A 21,549-nucleotide genomic window follows, 5' to 3' on the forward strand; every position below is an offset into this window, starting at 1 on the left:
GTTCTAAGAGCGGTTTTCTGCAGCTGAAGAAGTTAGCTGTATGGTATTTCATAATTTGAATGTGATTCCATGCTCTTAGAATATTCTCCTTAAAGACCTTTTTTAAGATAAACAGCTCTTGCATGCTTCCCCTAATTACTAATACAATAAAAATAGTATTGATTAGGAACTAGAAGACGTCAAAAAGTAACAAACGACAGTAAATCATTTCAGTAAGAGACATTAGAGATGGGGCAAAGCACTAAAACTACATGCATGGCTGAGTGCGAGAAGTCTCGAAAGTTTACAGAAATAAAAATGAATAGTGAAACGATCGACTACTCTTTTGTCTGTGCAATGGGAAGACGCAGGAAATTTCCGAATCTTTTGGGCTTATGTATGAATCTAAGATGAGGCTCGGATATTTGCAACATTCGTTGCTAAAAATCGACTCGGACATTTAAATGTATGCATCTGCCATGAAAGATGATTACAAAACCCTGAGACATCCAAGCTAGAGGGGGATATATTTTCCTTGCGTCTATACAAAATGAGACAGGAGTAAAAACTTGTTGCTTTTGAATGCGTCTGGAAATTGCGCGCAATTTTTTTTTTTTCAATTTGTTTCATTCCATTTCTGATTAAGCTTCCTTATTTCTAGTAACTCTCTTCTACTACGTTTCCCCAATGAGCGATTTAAACCAATGTTAAGAGTTTAAATTCTCTTCGCTATATTATCATATGTATCAAAATATATTTATAAAATTGTTTTCTAAAATAAATGAAGCTGTACTGCGTAAATATGTGTTCGAATGTCATTAAGGTTGTAAGGTTTATCCTAAGTTCATAACAGTTATTTTTAAGCTCCTTTCATATCTCTCCTAGTTTCAGCTTACAAATTCCTTACAAGAATGTGTTTTTAGTATCGTGTTTAATGCAGATGAGAAGGTGTAGTGCTTAAGTCGAAGTTCCACTGACTTCGAGAGAGAGTATCAAAGTTTCTGACTAGCGCTCGTTTGCCTTTGTGCCACGGCTCTCTAAGGTGTTACTACGCTCGGCCGTATTACCGGCCCTAGATAGCTTCGCTAGCTAATTGGACATTTAGGGGCCAACTAATTTAGAATTGTGTTGGCTTCGAATAAATCTCTTAGTTAGTCATTAGTTAAGTTCTTATATTTTTAAGTTTAAGCCGAAGTGGAGGCATTGTTGTACATGCTGAGAAAGGGAATGTCTGTACAACTTTAGTTTGAGTAGTAAATCGTAATTAACCCTTCTTGAGTTTTACGCTTCTGTTTCTGGACTTTTCGATTATTCGCTTAGTAGTCCACAAGGCTCCTCCACACTTAGTTAATAGGTAAAAGGGAGAAAGACTACAAGGTAATGAAAAATTGATAATAAGTCATTGAACTTTTAAGCACTTTTAATTTTGACCCACTTCTAAGTGAGGGAATTTTCCGGATCAAAAAATTTCGTTTGAGAATTTTAATTGTTGTAAGATAACTCTGGTAAATGAATGTGTAAATTTTGTTACAATTAATTTACATCGTTGTAAACTAATATTAATATTTGCTTGAATTTTCTATGTACTATTTTTTATTTGTCCGTAATATTGTGAATCAGTGACTATCATTTGTTTTGTTACCTGCATTTTTATAAACGTGTATCGATAGTAGAGCTTAATTGTGATTCATTTTCGGAATTCTATGTATAAAATTTAGTTTTTAGAGGTATTAAAGTATTTTACTTCATGTGTTCGTAGATGCTTGCTCTATGTCTTAATTAAAGAACCTTATAGTTTTATTTTAGATTTATTGGATTTTTGAATTCAAAATTTTATTCTCATTAAAGATGTACATTTTTAGATGATGAGCATCCTTAAAGATTGCTCTAAAACGTTAGTGGAAAATTTTAGAAAATTTGCCGAAAAAGGAGAACCCGTGGAAGCTAAAACGTAAATATTATTCTTTTACTTGTGCATTTCAATTTTAAACAAAATATGATTCTAAATTGTTGAAAATATTTGCTTAACCATTTAATACAATGTTTAAATGCTAATACCACATAAGGAATTTGAAAGGACACCCGAAGAAATTTTAAATGCTTTTTTTTTTCACTTTAGTATAATATAAACCATCTTCAAAACAGATTTGACGCTTATACCGCCGGCGCGAAATCAGTTGTTTCGTTTCAAACATTTGTTATAAAATATAGGAATGGGGGAAAATATGTGCTACCGAATTACAAACTAATATTTTGAAAATTACTTTAGGCAGATGGCCTAATGCACGGAAAATTAACATACCCCAGTTTTACAGGTCGTCAACAATAACCGTAATTGACGACAAACTTTTTCTACTAACTTTTTCACTTTTGACCTATAACTGGATTTAGATAGCATCTAGGCCAAAAGGTCCTACTTCTTGAGAACTATCTTTACTTCTTGTTTTGCATTTTTAGATTTCACTACTAAAATGAGAGAGTCGTGGTGCGCTGGAAGTCTAGCCATATTCATAAGTATTTTTCGCTCTCAGAAGCCTTTCTTGTATTCGCAAAGTTCGTGAATTCATTGCTTCGTATCGCACCCATTTCGAGTGTTTTCACCGAATCCAATGCAGCATTTTGAGAATGTACATAATCATGTTTACTAATGATGAATTGACGTCAAAAGAAACGTTGCACTTCCGTCATAGACTTCACTTTGTAATAACTACTAACATTGGTGACACATTGTTATATGGAACATTTACAATGCTTCATTTCAAATAACTGTATAAAATAGCGTTTTCTCCTATATCGTTTCCCTTTTTGTCAACAATTAGATATTGTGTCGATGTAATATTTAAATTTGAAATGGATCAATTTCCTCCGAATTCAAATCACAGCCACTTAGGAAGTTGATTGATGGGAAGAAGCTTACAAGATATTCAGATTTCGGATGTGAGCAAAATCCATCCTGTAGAACTCTCTCAGTCACAATTGTGATGGTAAAGGCAGACAATCCCTCTATGTTTTCCCTTAATTAAATAATCCAGTTTCTAAAAGATGATCTTCAAGCTGCTCGAATGAATACTTTTAACATATTATTTTTGACAGCTGCAATCATTCTTGAGAGAGTATACTTTAAAGTAGAAAATTTTTTTTCCCATTCATGTTTAGTTCTCATTCACTGGAGTCAAGGCTAATTAATGCTGTTTATTCCCATATAATAAAATGAAATCATGTGTGTTAGTTTAATTTTTATTTTTAGACTTTATGGAGCTTTTACAATGGATGTTATTGCTAGTTCAGCCTTTTCGACTAAAATTGATTCACACAATGACCCAAATAATAAATTTGTACAAACTGCCAGAAGTGTATTCAGAAGTACTGTTAGTTGGAGATTAGCACTTTTTGGTGAGTATCATTCGTTTCATCTACGATATTTCAATATAAATTAAGCCCCTTTAGTTCTTAGGACTTTAAGCTTCTGTTCTGAGTAATAGTGTTTGAAAAATATTTTAATATTTCACAAATTCTGTTATATCTTTTTCTTATTTAAGTATACCACTGTTCTATAATAAATCAGATTAAAAGAAGGAAGATGAACTGAAAGTTCAATTAATTGCTCAATTCAATTAACCATATTTTTTGGAAAAATGTATTTCTCATTAAATGCAAATAAAGAAAAGGAAAAGAAAAATACCTTCGCAATGTACTACTGCAAATAATTTACAAGAAGTAAATCTAAAAATTTATTAATTTCTCACTTCTCTGTAAGATGATTCTTTTAATGTTATAGTTATTCTTGCAAAGTTATTTGCACATAAACTAAATGCACATTTTTTTTTTTTGCTGTCAATAAAAATATATTGATTTAAGTTTGTTCTTTTGCTTCAAAAATGTGAACCGTTCTAAAATACAGACATGCATATACACATAGATATATGTGTTTCATTCTATTATTATATGCATAACAGTTAAATGATTTAACAAGACAAATGCTTGAGGAAGCGTACTAGTGAATATTTAAATTTGTTTATTAGTTAAATTATTTTTTGCTTTGTGAAGGCTGTAGCGTTTTAATCTCATTTTTGAAAATTCATAGCGAATTTATAAATTTCATACTATGAAAGGCCTAGAGCCATACTAATAGCATAGATGGAAGATCTGTGACATTTTGAAAAGCAACAGTGATTTCAATGACATGCACTATGAAAGCAATACCCAAAACATCAAAACTTCATTTCTGCCTGATTGTTGATTCAAAATGGATTCATGCGGAGACCAATTTTGAATATGGTATGGTTATTAGTCATAATTTTCTCTATAGGTTTCTGTGAGTCTCTGCAACGCTCTAAAAAGTGCTCTTTGTGGTGAGATTTTACTTTTCGCATAAGAAAACGTATCTCCACAAGCTAGATGTTGGAAATGTTTGAAAGCAAAGCTTTGTGCGACTTGGCCAGTGTGAACGTATCTATTTTTGTGAAATGTAGACTGCTGTTTTAATTACTAAATTGAACTAATTAACTATTAGTTAACTTGTAAGCCTCATGCTGTACATTTGTGGTGCACGAGAAGTTTATATGTGTACGAAGCAAATAAAGATTTAATTCGGAAAGCTTTGATTCTGCATGTATTTTGAACCCAAATTCTCAGTTTCGTAAAAGAGGGTGTAGAAGTTAGAAATATTAAATTTATTAGCAAAATATTTGGCGATATGAATAAGTTCAGTAAAACATTTAAAAAGTTCTAACACCATCGCGCATTTTATGTATACAATGTACTTATAAACACTGTGTCAAGAGGAAATTTAATTTCATCCTTTATCGTGAAATAACCATTCTGAACCAACGCATGTATAAAAGAAACTTGCGACGGAAAGAAGTTTAGCTCCTTTTCAAATTTATCAACTAAAAAAAAAAAATGACGAAGATGTATTTGAATATTGCCAACATTTGGAAGCATGGAACTTCAAGAATTTTTCAAGGTATTTTAAAACCGGATGTACCAGACTGTCTTTTGGATTCATGTTCCTATGTAATTTTGGAAGCATCTTCAAATTTAGAAGATGAATTTGTTATGAGCAAATGAATAGCTGAATTTAAATTTAAAATCTCGATATCAACAATTTTGACTGCAGAAACAGATATCTGAATGCACTTCTTAATGAAATGCTGCTCAGATATTTCTCATAGTCCCTTCGCTCGTCGCAGGACGCGGGTTCAGTATAGTAGCACATTATATATTCAGAAAAGAAATTGGCTGCAAATAACTAATCGTAGAGATCTGGGAACGTCATTAACCAAAGTGAAGCCGAATATTCGAAAACTGGTAGAAGCAAAACAAGCTCATCCTTTTCATTAAATTTATTTTGTTAGAATTTTTAGATTGTATTCTTGTGTGACAGTGTAACTCATTTTAATATGGTGCATTTACTGTTAAATTCATTAATATAGAAATAACACAACCTCTTCATTATTGTTTTACTATTTTCTCACATATTTTTAAAAAACATATTAGACAAGCATTCAGTTGCTTTCAGATTAGGAATTAAACAGCTTGAGAAACACCTTTTTAGGACGTCAGGTAAACATTTATTTGTGAATTATATCAAGAAAATGAAAAGCTATTAGCAGAATGCTCTTTACTTGAGACTTCTGTGACCAACGAAAATAATTTCTTCCATGCAGATGATTATCGTTTTGTTTCAGGGTCATAAATAAAATGCTTATTTTCGTCTTCATTTGAGATGTATTAAATAATTGGAATTGTTATTACATTTCGTTGTACGGTTTAAATTCATGGTCATATCATTGCGCGGTTTGAGTATATATCAACTACATAAAATTAAAAAAAAAGAATCGCAAGCAGATATTTTATAAAGAAAGCTAGTTCAGGTGTTTTAGTTATCATTATCGCGGATTAATAAACGGCATCTTAACAGGAAATAGTTAAAAAAGGTTTTAGTTTTAAAATTTTGTAGTTTGAAAATGATTCAGTATTAAAACTTTGCAGGTACACATAATCACCATGTGTATACATGCATTTCGTATTTACACTGAATATGTATGCTATTCTTGATAATAGTGCGGTCTATTATATTGTAAATTGCTTTTGAAATCAGGAACTTGAGCACTGAAATCAATGATTTCTTTATTGCAGCTTTATGGCCCAGCATTATGAGATTGTTCAAAATATCCGTCATTTCGCCAACTGGCTTAGCTTTCTTTAAGAATGTGACACTCCAAATAATTGAAGAAAGAAAAAAGACTGGACAGGTATTGTTTAAATATTTTTAATTAGCTTTATTTTAAATTTTTGTATATGATATAAGCATTTATGATGATTTGATAAAGTCTTTTAATAGGCATGGTAAAGAAGGAAAACATGAGGTGACTATAGAAATTGCTTCTCAGATTTTCAGCTTTGTTACGCAGTTATTAAAAATCAACTTCCATATTTGCATACAGTAATTCCATAAAATAAAGTAACAGAAGAATAATACATAAATAAATACATTCATTATAACCAAGAGGTAATAATAAACATTACAAAAGTAAAAAAGTTTAAAACTTTCCAAAGTTCACCAAAATGTTTTCCCAGAGACCGTTCAGTTTGGAAACTACTGTCATTGTGTAGAAAGTGAAACTTTTAGTAGAGAAAGTTTTCATCGAATTAAAAAATGTAATTGCATATAACTGCAGTAAAATTCAGTAATTATTTAAGATATATCAATATTGAAACTGACTGCTGAGAGCGAATATACTACCTAACTGGATATAGGTTAAAATAAATTGACGTGTACCTAGTTCTAAGGTAAGGAGAGCATACTGTTGTTCAGAAAATTACAAACCATTATGGATATGAGTTATAACAAAGAATTTATTGAATATCAAATAGTGTAAAATATGAATGCTTATAATTTCAAAACAGTAAGTGACATGATAAATTTAATAATTTGTTTCCTTTTAACATTTATAGCTGATTGCACACGGTGTGTTAGTATTGATACTGTGATACTTCTTTGGCAATATGAAGCAACTCCAATGATGGAACACCGGAAAAACTTTATTTAGCACTCAAAATGGCGACATACAAAACAAGAAGGAGAAAGAATTCTAACATTTTAAAAATAAATTACATTCTTCGTACGAGAGTCGCACGTGGCACTGGAGCCTGGTTTCAAATACTGCCATTCACAAATACCTTAATATTCATCTAATTAAATTATTTATTTTAAACTACAAGATTTTAATAATATTTAAAGCTGTTACAGCCCCTTCCCCAACGGAGAGACTTCTACCGAATGGTGATAACGCTGCATTGCAAAATGATTCTCAATATTAATTTCTTTATCGTTTTTCAAATTTTCGTGAACATCTTCCACGTTTAATTCCGGTGATTTAACTTCTTCTTCAAAGATATCTCTGGATGCTTTATTTTCTTCCTTCGTCGGTTCCAAGATCTTTTCTTCAGCTATTTTTCTTTTCCTTAGAGCTCTAGTAGAGACGGCATTAACCTGGTGAGGATGACTATCAGGTTCCTTTCTTTGTTTATTCAACAGTGCAAAAGTTCGATTGCCTAATAAATACCCATTTCTAATAATGGTAGCCCTAGTTATTACTCGCCCAAGATCGCAATGTAGGTCGATCTCAGCCAATGGCAAACAGGTTGGATTCAAATCTAATGGCTGTTGCACTCACACATTTTTACCTGTCAGCATTTCCGGCGTGATGTATTTGCGACAAACTACACTGGTGTGCAAAAATTAAGGACGAGACGGTTTTTTCAATATAACTTTGTACAAAAGCTTTCCACATCAACACATTTAATACCGTAAGATCCCCAATACGTAAGGACATGAGTAATGTAAGCAACACTTACTAAAAGAGAAATCAGAGGGATAAAAAGAAGCTTTATTGAAAAAGTAGCATGGAGCGCCATGCAACTGAAGGCCGAAAAATCCCTGTGATGGGTGTCCAGCAAGAAACATCCGGTCTTTAATAGGGGATATGATCTTCCCTGACTGTTAGGCAGGTTTCACAGCGTCTGCCCATGCTGAGAATGAGGGTGTCAATGAGTTGTTGAGGCATTGCTGCCCATTCGTCTTGCAGCGCCAATCGAAGCTCCAGAATCGTTACTGGTGGTAAGGTACGAGCTGCCAAGCGTCTGCCTAGAAAATCCCATACATGCTCGATGGGATCGAGATCCGGAGATTGTGCCGGCCAATCCATACGTTCAATATCCTCACTCTCTAAGAGCTGTTCGGCAGCTACTGTGCGATGACATGATGCATTGTCGTCGATGAAAAGGAACTGCGGACCCATAGCGCCTCTGAAAAGACGCACATATGGAAGAAGAATCTCGTTACAATAACGGGTCCCGTTGACTGAATCTGCGTCGAAGATGTGAAGGTCTGTACGACTACCAAGCATGATGCCTCCCCAAACGAGAACACCGCCACCTCCATACCTGTCCCTTTCAATGATGTTCGAGGGATGATTGCGGCTTTCCCGCTCTCTCCAGATGAGTATGCGATGAGAATCGCTACTCAGACTGAATCTGCTCTCATCTGTAAAGAGTACTCGTCCCCATTCATTGTCTCTCCAATTCCGGTGTTCCCGGCACCACAGAGAACGCCTTCTCCGATGGGCAGGCGTTAGAGGTACACACCGTACAGGGCGTCGTGCAAACAGACCACCACTGTGCAGTCTTCTGGCCACGGTAAAAAGCGATATCGGTCGTCATGTCGCCTGTGTCATGTATCTAGCGATTTCTCCCGCTGTCTGCCGCCTGTTTCTTCTGGCCTGTAAGGCAATATACCGGTCATCTGCGGGTGTGGTTCCTCGTGGACGACCACTACTAAACCCCCGGATAGCTGTTCCTGTAGTTTGAAATTCTCTCCAAAGTCGTGAAACGATGCTCTGAGCAATTCCGAACTTTGCAGCCACACTTGTCACACTGCGGCCTTCCTCCAACTTCCCAATGATTCAACCTCGGGTAAAAGCATCCAGATGTCGTCTAACAGATTGATTATTTGCCATTTCTTGCTGAGGCAGCATCTCGGTGTGATTTTAACTGCTATACGGCGTGCAATCTCTTTGCCAGAAATACTGATCTTACACCGACAGCATGCTTTATACTACTCAGACACTCCCTCATTACGTCTACCTGCATATCTGCGCATGTTCTACCGTACATCACCTTACTTAATCTCCTGATTGGTCTTTCTGTCCACTCTGCCTCTTCGTTCAGCTGATATGCTAATTTTTCGAATTCGTCCTTAATTTTTGCACACCAGCGTATATCAATACTAGCACTTGAATCCCTTATTTTGCGTGCGTACGGGTTCGTTATGAAATGAATGCACAAGTCCGATGAAAAACGAACAAAAATTTATTATTATCACAACAAAAAATTCTTAAATTTTCTCAAATTATCATGCAGTATTACAATATCTCACAGTAGTTATCTTTTAACTACTCAAATGTCTAATAGAACGTAATTCAAAACAGCTAAAGAACGCTAATCCGCGAATTCGCTACAATCAACAAGAGCAGTTTTTCTAAACAACAACAAACTAAGCAACTACTACAAACTGAGATGTTTTCCTCCTTTTATAAGATTTTAAAATCACGCGCTAGAATTTTCCAGTACTTTCTCGAAATCAAAAAGAGATATTTATTTATTTAATGCACGCGCTCTGGTATTTTCAATTTTCCGGCTTAGCTTTCTTTTAATATTCGTCACGCGCTGCACTGCGCGAGAAATAAAACCATTTAATTTATAATTGCACTAACATTAGCTTTTTAAATACCAAATTCGTAACACTGCCCCCTTCCCAAGGACTGCACGTCCCGGGCAGTACAATCCCTGGACAGGAAGCTAAACTTACAACTGTGGCATAAATGCATTAATAAGCATTACATTACAATAATAAACAACATGAACAATAAATGCAATAAATAAAACAAATCAAATGCTATCAAATACAAATCAAATACTAAATACAAATCAAATCAAATACACATTTAAAAACAAAAAGGACCATGGTTTTATACTATTTACAATTATTTACATTACGTACTATGGCCATAGTAATGAGCTAATCTGTCGTAATGAACGACTTTAGGTTTAGAGTTCGAAGACTTACTGATCCGAACCACGACGTCATTCAGCCTGTTTAGGACCGTGTACGGACCATCCCAAGGTGCCTGTAATTTCTTACAGAGTCCCTTCCGTCGAGTCGGATTCCACAAGCACACCTTGTCTCCTTCGTGGAATTGATGTTCAGTAGCTCTTGTGTCGTATCGGGTCTTCATCTTCTCCGTCGCCAAGTTGACTCGCTCTCGTGCAAAGTTGTGCATCACTTCAAACCGGGCCTGTAGATCTTGAATATATTCCTCATACGATGAAGGAGCATCCGGAGGGCGACCAAACAAGAGATCAGAAGGCAGACGAAGGTCACGACCGAAGAGCATCTGTGATGGAGTATAGCCGGTAGTCTCGTGGACAGCACTGCGGTAAGCCAGTAAAAAGAGTGGTAATTTCTTGTCCCAGTCCTGTTGGTTTCTGGAAACCACTAATGAGAGGTTATTAAGGATGGTTCGATTGAACCTTTCTACCATGCCGTCCGACTGGGGATGCAATTGCGTCGTGTGAGTTTTGTCAATGCCGAGTAGTTTGCATAGTTCTTTGATTACTGCCGAGGCAAAATTCCTTCCCTGATCGGAATGTAACTGAAGAGGGACTCCGAACCTGGAAATCCAGTGCTGTATCATTACCTCAGCTACTGTGACAGCCTCTTGATCAGGAATAGGATAAGCTTCAGGCCACTTGGTGAAGTAATCAATGACAACGAGTATGTATTTGTGGCCATCATCTGTTCGTGGCAGAGGTCCCAAGATGTCAAAGGCGATACGTTCAAACGGCGCACCTACGTTGTAACGTTGCAGCTTGCCTCGGCTGCGTTTCGTCGTTCCTTTCCGACCTGCACAGGCATCGCAAGATCGGCACCACTTTTGCACGTCATCCTTTGCATTATTCCAGTAAAAGCGCTCACGAACTCTCTGTAAGGTCTTCATAATTCCAAAGTGACCTCCTGTAGGGCTGTTATGTAGTTCTTTAAGGACATCAGGAATCCGGGATCTTGGAAATATCAGTTGCCATCGGAACGTCTTCCCATCATCCGATTCGAATTTCCGGTATAAGACGCCGTTTTGAATGTGAAGTGAATCCCAGAGTGCCCAGTATTGTTTTGTTGTAGGACTACAGATAGAAATGTCCTGCCAAGTAGGTTTTCTGTTTGATGACTCCATTAAATCAATTATGGGTTTAATGTCGCGGTCTTCCAGTTGGTCTTTCCTGACTTCATGATCACTCCACGGGTCTCGATCAGCCGATGTTGATGTTGTAATTTGTCTTGCGACCGGAGTCAGCAGCTCGTATTTCGCTTCCACCCTGGAACAATATCGGCAGCTTTCTGGGTAAGGTCGTCTAGACAGGGCGTCGGCGTTCCCGTGTGATGATTCCTTACGATGACGGATAGCTGATGTCATATTCTTGGAGTCTCTGTATCCACCTGGCTATTTGACCCTCAGGATTCTTGAAATTTAAAAACCAGGCCAATGAGGCATGGTCCGTGCGGAGGAGGAATTTTCTGCCGTATAGATAATGATGGAAATGTTCTACAGCTTTGACTATGGCGAGCAATTCTTTCCTGGTGACACAGTAATTCCTCTCCGGTTTAGACAGGCATTTGCTCCAGTACGCTACTACACGTTCTTGTCCGTCTATTTCTTGGGACAAAACCGCACCGGCACTTTCATTGCTCGCCTCCGTGTCGAGAATAAATGGTCTGTCGAGCTGAGGATACGTCAGGATTGGAGCAGATGTTAAAGATTCCTTTAAGTCGCTAAATGCATCCTCGCATTCTTTTGTCCACAAAAACGTTTGCTTGCTCTCTGTCAGCTTGTGAAGGGGTCTTGCGATGGAAGAAAAGTCCTTCACGAATCTCCTATAGTAGGTGCAAAGCCCTAGGAAGCTTCTCAGCTGATGGACATTTTCGGGACGTTTCCAGGATTTAACCGCTGATACCTTTTCAGGATCCGTGCGTACACCTTCTGCAGAGATGACATGTCCCAGGTAAGTCACTTCCTTTCGGAACAATTTGCATTTAGCGGGACTCAGCTTCAGATTGGCTTCTCTCAGTTTCTGAAGCACCTTCCTAAGATTTTCTAAATGTTCTTCAAAACTCTTTCCGACGATGATGATGTCGTCCAGGTATATCAGGCAGGCTTCGTAGGAAAGGCCTTTCAAAACAGTCTCCATGAGGCGTTCGAATGTTGCCGGCGCATTACACAGTCCAAACGGCATCACCTTGAATTGCCAAAGCCCTTGTCCCGTAGTAAATGCCGTCTTTTCTCGGTCATCAGGATGGATTTCTACCTGCCAATACCCACTCTTTAAATCAAGTGTTGAGAACCACTTGCTTCCAGAAAGAGTGTCTAGAATGTTATCAATTCTAGGAAGAGGGTAACTGTCTTTCTTCGTAACCTCATTCAACCGGCGATAGTCAACGCAAAATCTTGTTGAGCCGTCTTTCTTTCTGACGAGAACGATGGGAGATGCCCATGAACTCGCTGAAGGCTCGATGACATCGCCTTCTTCCATATCTTTTAACAGTGTTCGCACCTCTTCCTGTTTAACAAACGGTAGACGTCTTGGATGTTGCTTGATCGGGGGATGATCGCCGGTATCGATTCTATGTTGTGTCAAACTAGTTCGACCCACGTCAGAAGACGAGCGGGAGAAAACAACTTGAAGATCTTTAATGAAACGATCGGCAACATTTCTCTCTTTATCGTTTAATTGTGCATTCTGCAATAACTCCGATGTAATGCTCTCTGAGGACACGGGTTCTGGGATGTTACTCTTTCTTTCAACGCTGGTTATTGGAGTACATGCTGCAACCACTTCACCTTTCTTAATAATTCTCCCCTTCTCAGTTACATTGGCGACTCTCACCGAAATAACCGTTCTGGATAGGTCGACGAGTGTTGAGGCTCTAGTACTCCTTTTGGGCTATTACAGTTATTGGGATATTCTATGATGCCGTAGCGGAAATTTCTGTTTTCGGCTATGGATCCAGGAAGTAGTACTCCTTTTGGGTTATTACAGTTATTGGGATATTCTATGATGCCGTAGCGGAAATTTCTGTTTCCGGCTATGGATCCAGGAAGTAAAATTTCTGTTCTTGCCGGTATTGTGATATTGTCTTGTGCAATGATTTTATGGACAGATTTAACTTCTTCATCATTATCTAGAAATAACGCTATGTCCTCAGATGTAGAATGCAATTCGTTATTTTTAAAATCCAAGGAAAAATTGTATTTACTTAGAAAGTCAAATCCGAGTATGCAAGAATCAGTGATCTCTGCTACATATGCGGTGTGATGGTAAGCGGTACTTCCAAACGTGATGTTAACATTTACTTTTCCGTCGATGTCGATCTTCTCACCGGAAACAGTCTGGAGGGTAACGCAGGGCGGCGTCTAGATAAGTTTGTTTCCTAGTGGTTGAGCCAAATCTTTTCGGATGATGGTAACGTTGGCTCCTGTATCTATAGTCATATTGCACGGAATTCCATTAATATGTCCTATTATGAAAAGTTCATTACTGCCGCCTCTCACTGCAGAAATCTGAAGCGCTTTAAACGGGGGCTTTTCATTATCTGGAAACCTCCGCCCCGCGAGATGGCCAATAATTAGTTTCCCTGCTGCTTGTTAGAAGCGGTCTTAACATCCGTACCCTGGGTTATTCTGCAGTTTCGTCGCATGTGTCCTTCAGCACCGCAGTTCCAGCACTTAACGGTCGGTTTCTTCTCACCAATATTCCATCTCAAGGCGTTCAGTTGTCTAGTTAAATCGTCTAGACGAGCGGTGACTTGATCCCCTGGCTCTTGGACTTGAGCAGCTCTGACTGGGTGGCGGTCTCGACGAGTGGCTTGCTGGGCTGCCTCGAATTTCATGGCGTATACTAGAGCGCTTTTTAATTCTTTTACATCCGCCATTCGTAGAGCTTTCTGTATTTCAGTATCCTGGATGCCGTCGATAAAGTATTGCAAGGACAGGATTTCCCTTGTTTCTGTCGGGCATTCCGAAAAGGCGAGATGGGACAGCCTTTCAACATCCGTGGCGAGCTCCTGAAGTGTTTCGGTAGTCTTCTGTTGACGAGATTTTAATTGGAGCCTGCTGTAGTCTTTTAAACACTTCTCCCCAAAGCGCAGCTCCAAGGCGCCGGACAGAGCTTCGAAATCTGACCTTTTGTTTTCGGGAAGAGTCTGAAGGATATCCGCTGCGTCTGCTCTCAAAGAAGCGGCGAGATGACAGGCCTTAGTTTGGGAATCCTATCCATTCGCATCCGCCACTATAGCAAATTGTGTTTTATACACTTGCCAGGATGTCTTCCCATCATATGTGGATAGCTTCAGAGATGGACGAGTAGGCATCGGTAAGAATTTAAAACCATCACTATTATTCTCTGCCGTCGCTACGAATTTCTTTAAAATATCCACTTCTTTGGCTACTGCAGAAACCCTATCATCAATTTGTTGTTCGATTTGGTGTTGGACGGCACAAACTCTTCCTTCAATTCGTTCCTCCACAGCAGAAACTCTCCCTTCTATATGTTCTTTTACAGAAGAAACTTTTTCTTCTATTTCTTCTTTCACCGAAGAAACTCTTTCTTCAATTTGATCTCTTACGGAAGAAACTTTTTTTTTCAATTTGTCCAACTTTATTTTCAACTGTGTCAATTCTGCCTTCTATAGCTTCAAATTTATTTTCTATTATGCAGGTAATTTCTCTTTTCATTTCTTCTTGACCAGCTTGAACGGCTTTTATTTCGTCCTTAACGGATTCCTGGCCTCTTCCATCTTTTCTTGGAAAGCAGCAAATGCAGTCATCATTTGCCTGAATTGTTCTTCCATCGCTCTTGTTATTGGCATTCAAACCCCACTCCTGACACCAAAAATTGTTGCGTGCGTACGGGTTCGTTATGAAATGAATGCACAAGTCCGATGAAAAACGAACAAAAATTTATTATTATCACAACAAAAAAATGCTTAAATTTTCTCAAATTATCATGCAGTATTACAATATCTCAAAGTAGTTATCTTTTAACTACTCAAATGTCTAATAGAACGTAATTCAAAACAGCTAAAGAACGCTAATCCGCGAATTCGCTACAATCAACAAGAGCAGTTTTTCTAAACAACAACAAACTAAGCAACTACTACAAACTGAGATGTTTTCCTCCTTTTATAAGATTTTAAAATCACGCGCTAGAATTTTCCAGTACTTTCTCGAAATCAAAAAGAGATATTTATTTATTTAATGCACGCGCTCTTGTATTTTCAATTTTCCGGCTTAGCTTTCTTTTAATATTCGTCACGCGCTGCAATGCGCGAGAAATAAAACCATTTAATTTATAATTGCACTAACATTAGCTTTTTAAATACCAAATTCGTAACACTTAATATAGAAATTTTATGACCATTAACGTAATTCATACTAGTATAAGGTAATAGAAATTTATCCTCTGGTTTTGCACTAATTCTGTTAAGATTAGCAGGAGATTCAGCACTATTCTTAAGTTTTGGACATTGGAGTCTTAAATGTTGATAGGACCCACACTGATAGCATTGTGGCGTCTTTCGTTTTTCATATTTATCGTCTGGATGTGGACTTCTAGGACTATGAAACCAGCTTTGAGAATTAAATCCTGATGACAATTTTTTTCAGTTTTATTTCTATTATCTGAACTTAATTTACCTTGATTTAGTGCATTGTATCTTTCTTTCTGCCGATCCACTACAGGCGTTTTTTGAAAGTTTCCGCAAATGTTTTCATAGGCATCAAGGTTTTTAGTTAATTTTTTAGATGAAATCATCTCTACCCACTCATCAAGAAAATGATCTCGAATTTCAGGAGGAACTCGACGTTTAAGTAGGTCAATCACCATCAAATCTAGCAATTGATCAAAAGTCTTAACTCCTAGACTAGTCACCCATTCCTTGCAATAATTTTATATTTCATAATTGAAATCCAACCATGTGGATTCGGTACTCTTTTGATGTTTCATAAATTTCTGCCTAAACTTTTCCGGGCTTAGTTTAAACCGTCTTAACAATAAAGTTTTCACGTGTTCATAGTCTTTAGCTTTATCGGAGGGTTCTCTAGCTATTAACTGGGTTACTTCGTAAGGAAGTAGTCCTAGTAAATGAGATACAAATTCTTCTTTATCGATTTGATCCCATTCTGCTTGCCTTTCAAACAATAGTAAATATAGACTGATATCTCCTTTCTTCTCATCGAATTTCTGCATAAGGTGACGCAGCTCCGTTTTCGGCTGGATCTGTCCGTTATTTTGAGACTTTGTCTCTGCTTCAAGTCTTAATCTCTCTAATTCATACTGTTCGTTCCTTCTCCGCTCTTCTGCTTCTTCCTGTCTTCTACGTTCTTCTCTTTCCTCCCTCTCTTTCCGTTCTTTTTTTTCCTCCCTCTCTTTCCGTTCTTCTATTATTGTGTCTAAAATTCCTTTGACGAATACTTCATCATAATCTCTACTTTCAACAATTCTCTGTTTTAAATCGACTATTTTTAAATCTGCAGTCACATGAACTCCCAGTTCAGCCGCGAGATTTTGCAAATCTTCCTTACGAGCTCTTCCTAAGTAAGACATTGTTTCTATTAATACAGAAGTCAAACAACAACAGTACACTAATACAGTACACTAATACAACTAATGCAGTGTGTCTTAACGTTGTTTCTATGTTTAAAATTAACGAACACTGTGTTCTTTATACTTCCTCAAAATAGCTCAATTCAAGGTGCTACTTTGGTAGACGGTTGCACGAATTTTGGCAATTTTTCTTTTGGCGAGTAATACGACTTATGGTAAACCCATTGCTGGATAAGTTATTTATGGTAACCGATACTTTGTTGTCATTTTATTTAAAAAATAATGCGTTTTATTATGCATAAATTCCGTGTTTTAAATATTATTTATGGCTTTTAAATATTAAAAATTAATTTAATTTTGCATTTTTATTTGAAATAAAAATTTTGTTGTTTATAATATTTTATATAATTTTATGTTGTGGATGATGTAATCAATGACGTCACTTTACTTAAAACGTAATTGGTTTTATTAATATCTATAAATTTAATCTAATGTTTTAAACATTATTTATGGCTGTTAAATATTAAAATACAATTTAATTTTGCGTTTGTTTTAAAAATGATTTTATTATGAATGAATATTTAAATAATTTTAATTCTATGCGTAATGTAATCAGCCCTCTTATTGGTTACTGAATATTTGTGCATTACCGCGCCATTTTAAAATTTTATTATTCATCTCTTCGAATTCCTCAGATTTCAAATGGAATGAATATGTTCGTTTCGAAGATGAATGTTGTTATTGGTAATTACCAAAAATTATTAGTATCGGAATAAAAAAAAATTGTCCTTTGAGACCTTATTTTGTCCAACATGGCTTTCCTAATCAAAGATTTATTTATAAATTATTAATAGCATCAGAGGAAATTTATTTTAAATTTTTGGAGAAAACCTCGCTAATTGCTTCTCCAATGAAGTGCGAGAGATGTGGATCACACATGAAGATCGTTTTTTTTTCTGGTACTTATCAATATACGACACGTAAAATACTTTAAAAAAATCTAAGTACATAATTTTCTTTTACTTTGTAATTGCATACTTCAACTTTTATTAAAAAATGAATACAATATTTTCAAAAATTCCTGAGTTATTTAATGCCTCATATGTTTTAATGTTTAATAATTAAATCCTATAAAACTTATTTAAGTAATATTTTAATTCTTTTAAGCGTTGGTATGATGTTTTTAATTCGATATTCAATTTAAGCAATATTTTACTCCCGTTAAATGTTGGGCACTGTTTTTATAACGGTGTTTTTATTCTATTATATGAAAGTAATAATTTAACCTTGCTTTAGCATTTTATACTCTTAGTAAATGTATTTATTTACATTTGCCAGCCATCTTAAAAAACAACGTTTTCAACAAAAAATTAATCCATTATTTTTAACGATATTTATTTTTTTAAAGTTTCTAATACTTTACTATATGCGCAAAATGCGTAAAAACAGCATTTTTCAAGATGGCTGATGACTATTAAAACCGCGCCTATGTAAATCGCCAAAAATCTGTGCAACCGTCTACCAAAGTAGCACCCAATTCAAATACTTTAATTAATTAATGCAGTCAGTAATCACGAAATTAAATGCACTCTGTTAAATACGTATACCTCAAAAAAGAAATATTTAATTATATGAAGTTCATTCTCTCTACCACATTAATTGTCACTAAAATAAGAATAACAACATAGAGCAATATATATATCTACTGTCTGGACAACTAAAATGAATATTAAAAATAATATCCGATACGGTAGTAAAATAACACAATTCAATATTAACAGGAAGTAATAATCTGGTATCGCTAATATTATGTTCAGTGATGAACTAATAAAATAAAAATACGCACGATTATTCGATCTCGCCGGTGCCTCCAAAATAATTATGACTGTGATACTTCTTTGGCAATATGAAGCAACTCCAATGATGGAACACAGAAAAAACTTTATTTAGCACTCAAAATGGCGACATACAAAACAAGAAGAAGAAAGAATTCTAACATTTTAAAAATAAATTATATTCTTCGTGCGACAGTCGCACGTGGCACTGGAGCCTGGTTTCAAATATTGCCATTCACAAATACCTTAATGTTCATCGAATTAAATTATTTATTTTAAATTACAAGATTTTAATAATATTTAAAGCTGTTGCAATACGGATTTAGGTTGGTTGTATATGGAATTTCATTCAGTGAAAAATTAATACATATCGATGTCTCGTCAGTTGGGCGAAATGATTTACGGATCAAACCTTTAGCAAACATATCTAGCATGTCCTATAGGAAATTAACAGGGGCCCGAAAAATATTGATGATTGATGGTCACCCAAGAAATGACGCACAGTAACTATAGGAAGTATAGGATTTTCTTCCTGAAATGTAGCTCTAGGATGATTTTTGTAGCAATGTTGAAACTTTTGCTTTCAACACTTTACGAATGTATGCTATCCATTCGCAGAGCATGCAGTTCTTAGAAAACGAAAGTGGAAATGAAATGTGATAGCATCCCACACCATGTCTTTGGTAGCCATTATGATGCTTTGCAATGGATTAAAGGTGAAAACATCGCGGAGAAAACAACGGAAGAGGAAAATATTGCTGTAAACAAAACATTGTGGGTGGAAAAAAAAACAAGGAAAAAACATCGTCGTATAAAATACTTTGGTAAAAAGTAAAACACCTACGTTTTTTGCCTGAAAAAATTAAAGTGAATTTTTGTGCTTTCATTTGGGAGCACAAAAAATAAGTAGTATTTTTGCCTCTATATTTCGTATTTTTATATTAACTAAAAATGTTCATTGAAAAAGCAAGAAGGAAACTTAAGCATTCAAATCTGGAAATTAGTAAAAATGAATGCTATGTACAGCAGAAAATATAATTTTGAATTTTATATTTGTATGCCTGCAGTTTTCTAATCATTTTATACTACATTGTTTCATGAAAATCTACTTTATAAAGACATACGTCTTTATAAAGACTTTGTAACATTAATTAAGTAATGACTTTGTAACATAAGTTTGCTAGTCTATTAACTGCTATACATAACATTAATTTTAATTAATTTCCAGGTTTCGAATGCTTTAGCGTTTTCTTTATTTTTCAGAAAACATTTATTAGTTAAAAATATGAAATATACAAGTAAAAATATTAATTACTTCTTGTGATGACAAATCTTATGCGCAAATTCACTAAACATTTTGGTAATCAGTAAACGCATGCTATAATTTTATCATCACGCGATGATTGAGGTGCTTTATTTCTTACCACGATGTTTTGTGATGTTTTAAAGCTGAAATTTTTGCATCACTTTATTTTCTACCGTGATGATTTACATCACAATATTTTAGAACTGAGATGTTTTGTATTACAATGATTTCTTCCGCAATGCTTTGTATGACGCTATTTAAGTCTTGCTTTGTTTTTTGCGCTATATTTTTGTCCGCCATGTTTTCGGCGAATACCCTGCAGCAATGGTCTCAAATTCAAACTGCACGCACGTTATGAAAGCAGTCAAATTAAGCGGAATAATTTTAACAAGATAAAACATTTTTTTTAAAAACAAAATCAAATTTTTTATACTGTATTTCAAATTTTATTTATTAAATACCTATCAAAACCTATGCAAGCAATAATAATAATGACAGAAAGAAATATTCAAATTTATACTTGTTTTTTGCCTAAAGTTTAAAAGTTAATATCTGCAAGAAATTTCTATTGATTATACTATATTATATAATTCAAACACGTTCACAGCTAAGTATTAAATTTTTAAACTGACATTTATTTCGAAATGAGATATTAAATTAATCACTCAAAAACTTACCAAGTAGGACAATAAATAATGATAACTTACTTTCTTTTTTCTAGTCATTAAGCTTTTCTTTGACACGTACAGAAAAATACTTATAATTGTAGGTAACTAATTATAAATTTTATTTCTAATTATTAACTAAAACACTTCAGGACGTGTGAGAAAAATTGTCACTTTTTAGAAAAATTGCTTGAAACTATCTTTATCACGAACTGTAGATGTTCATCTTTCAATCTGGTTTAGGCTTATTGATTTTCATTTACGGAGGAAAAAGTGTTACATATTAGTATATTCGAAAGCACAACTATTTTTTTATTGAAAAATTTCGTAACTGAGGGTACATATCTTTTGACAAGCATGAATAAAATTATTAAAATCTGTACCTTCAAATCTAAGATTTATATGACAATGTAAATTAATGAGCTCTATTTTGTAGATTTCCTGGAGCATTAATCATGTTTGTTATTAGTAATTAACGGAATGTAAAATTGGACATAATAAAAATCTTACATTTTCTTCAAATTCTTGTACTACAGTACTGCTTTCCAGATGGATTTCAGCGAGGTATCAGCGAACGAAATTCTCACCGTTGTGTATCCTCAGATTTCGAATGGTTTCTTTTGGGGTTCATGATCTGTTTTTATTTATTTATGAATCTCGATGTCTTTCTATTCTAAGCATTGCAGTCTCTGACATCGATTGTAGAAAGTGCAAGCCTTCAGTCCATTGCAATGAATGGAATGCTTTCTGTCACAATCTGTTTAGCTCAGAGTTTTGTGAGCTTGTGAGAGTTGTCATACATCTGAGAAACAATTTATTCATAAAATAAACGCGGATGTTTTTTCCTGCATTTATGTTTTAAATCAAGTTTTATAAATGCAAATTACTTAGTGTTTTAATGTTTCAATAAATGTTAAAAAATACAAAATGTATAGAAATTAAAATTAATGCTATTTAAATTGAAAAAGAAAAGGTATAGTACTTTAACAATATATATTTCTAGTAACAAATGGGTTTTTTTTTTTTTTTTTTTTTTTTTTTT

At 35.2% G+C, this 21,549-nt stretch overlaps 1 protein-coding gene across 2 annotated transcripts in view; it reads left to right on the top strand.

Moving 5' to 3' along the window:
• LOC118191811 (cytochrome P450 3A8-like) overlaps positions 1 to 21,549 on the top strand; it is a 66,310-nt gene that overhangs the window by 24,661 nt on the left and 20,100 nt on the right. For both annotated transcript variants that reach the window (XM_085815732.1, XM_085815731.1), the window contains exons 6-8: positions 1,842 to 1,930; positions 3,227 to 3,372; positions 6,121 to 6,236. In XM_085815732.1, coding sequence (XP_085671858.1) covers positions 1,842 to 1,930; positions 3,227 to 3,372; positions 6,121 to 6,236 — 351 coding nt within the window. The remainder of the gene's footprint in view (positions 1 to 1,841; positions 1,931 to 3,226; positions 3,373 to 6,120; positions 6,237 to 21,549) is intronic.

This window comes from Stegodyphus dumicola, chromosome 4 (genome assembly GCF_044657685.1).
Source record: "Stegodyphus dumicola isolate Sdum_Otavi_A_Nest chromosome 4, ASM4465768v1".
Lineage (NCBI taxonomy): Eukaryota > Metazoa > Arthropoda > Arachnida > Araneae > Eresidae > Stegodyphus > Stegodyphus dumicola.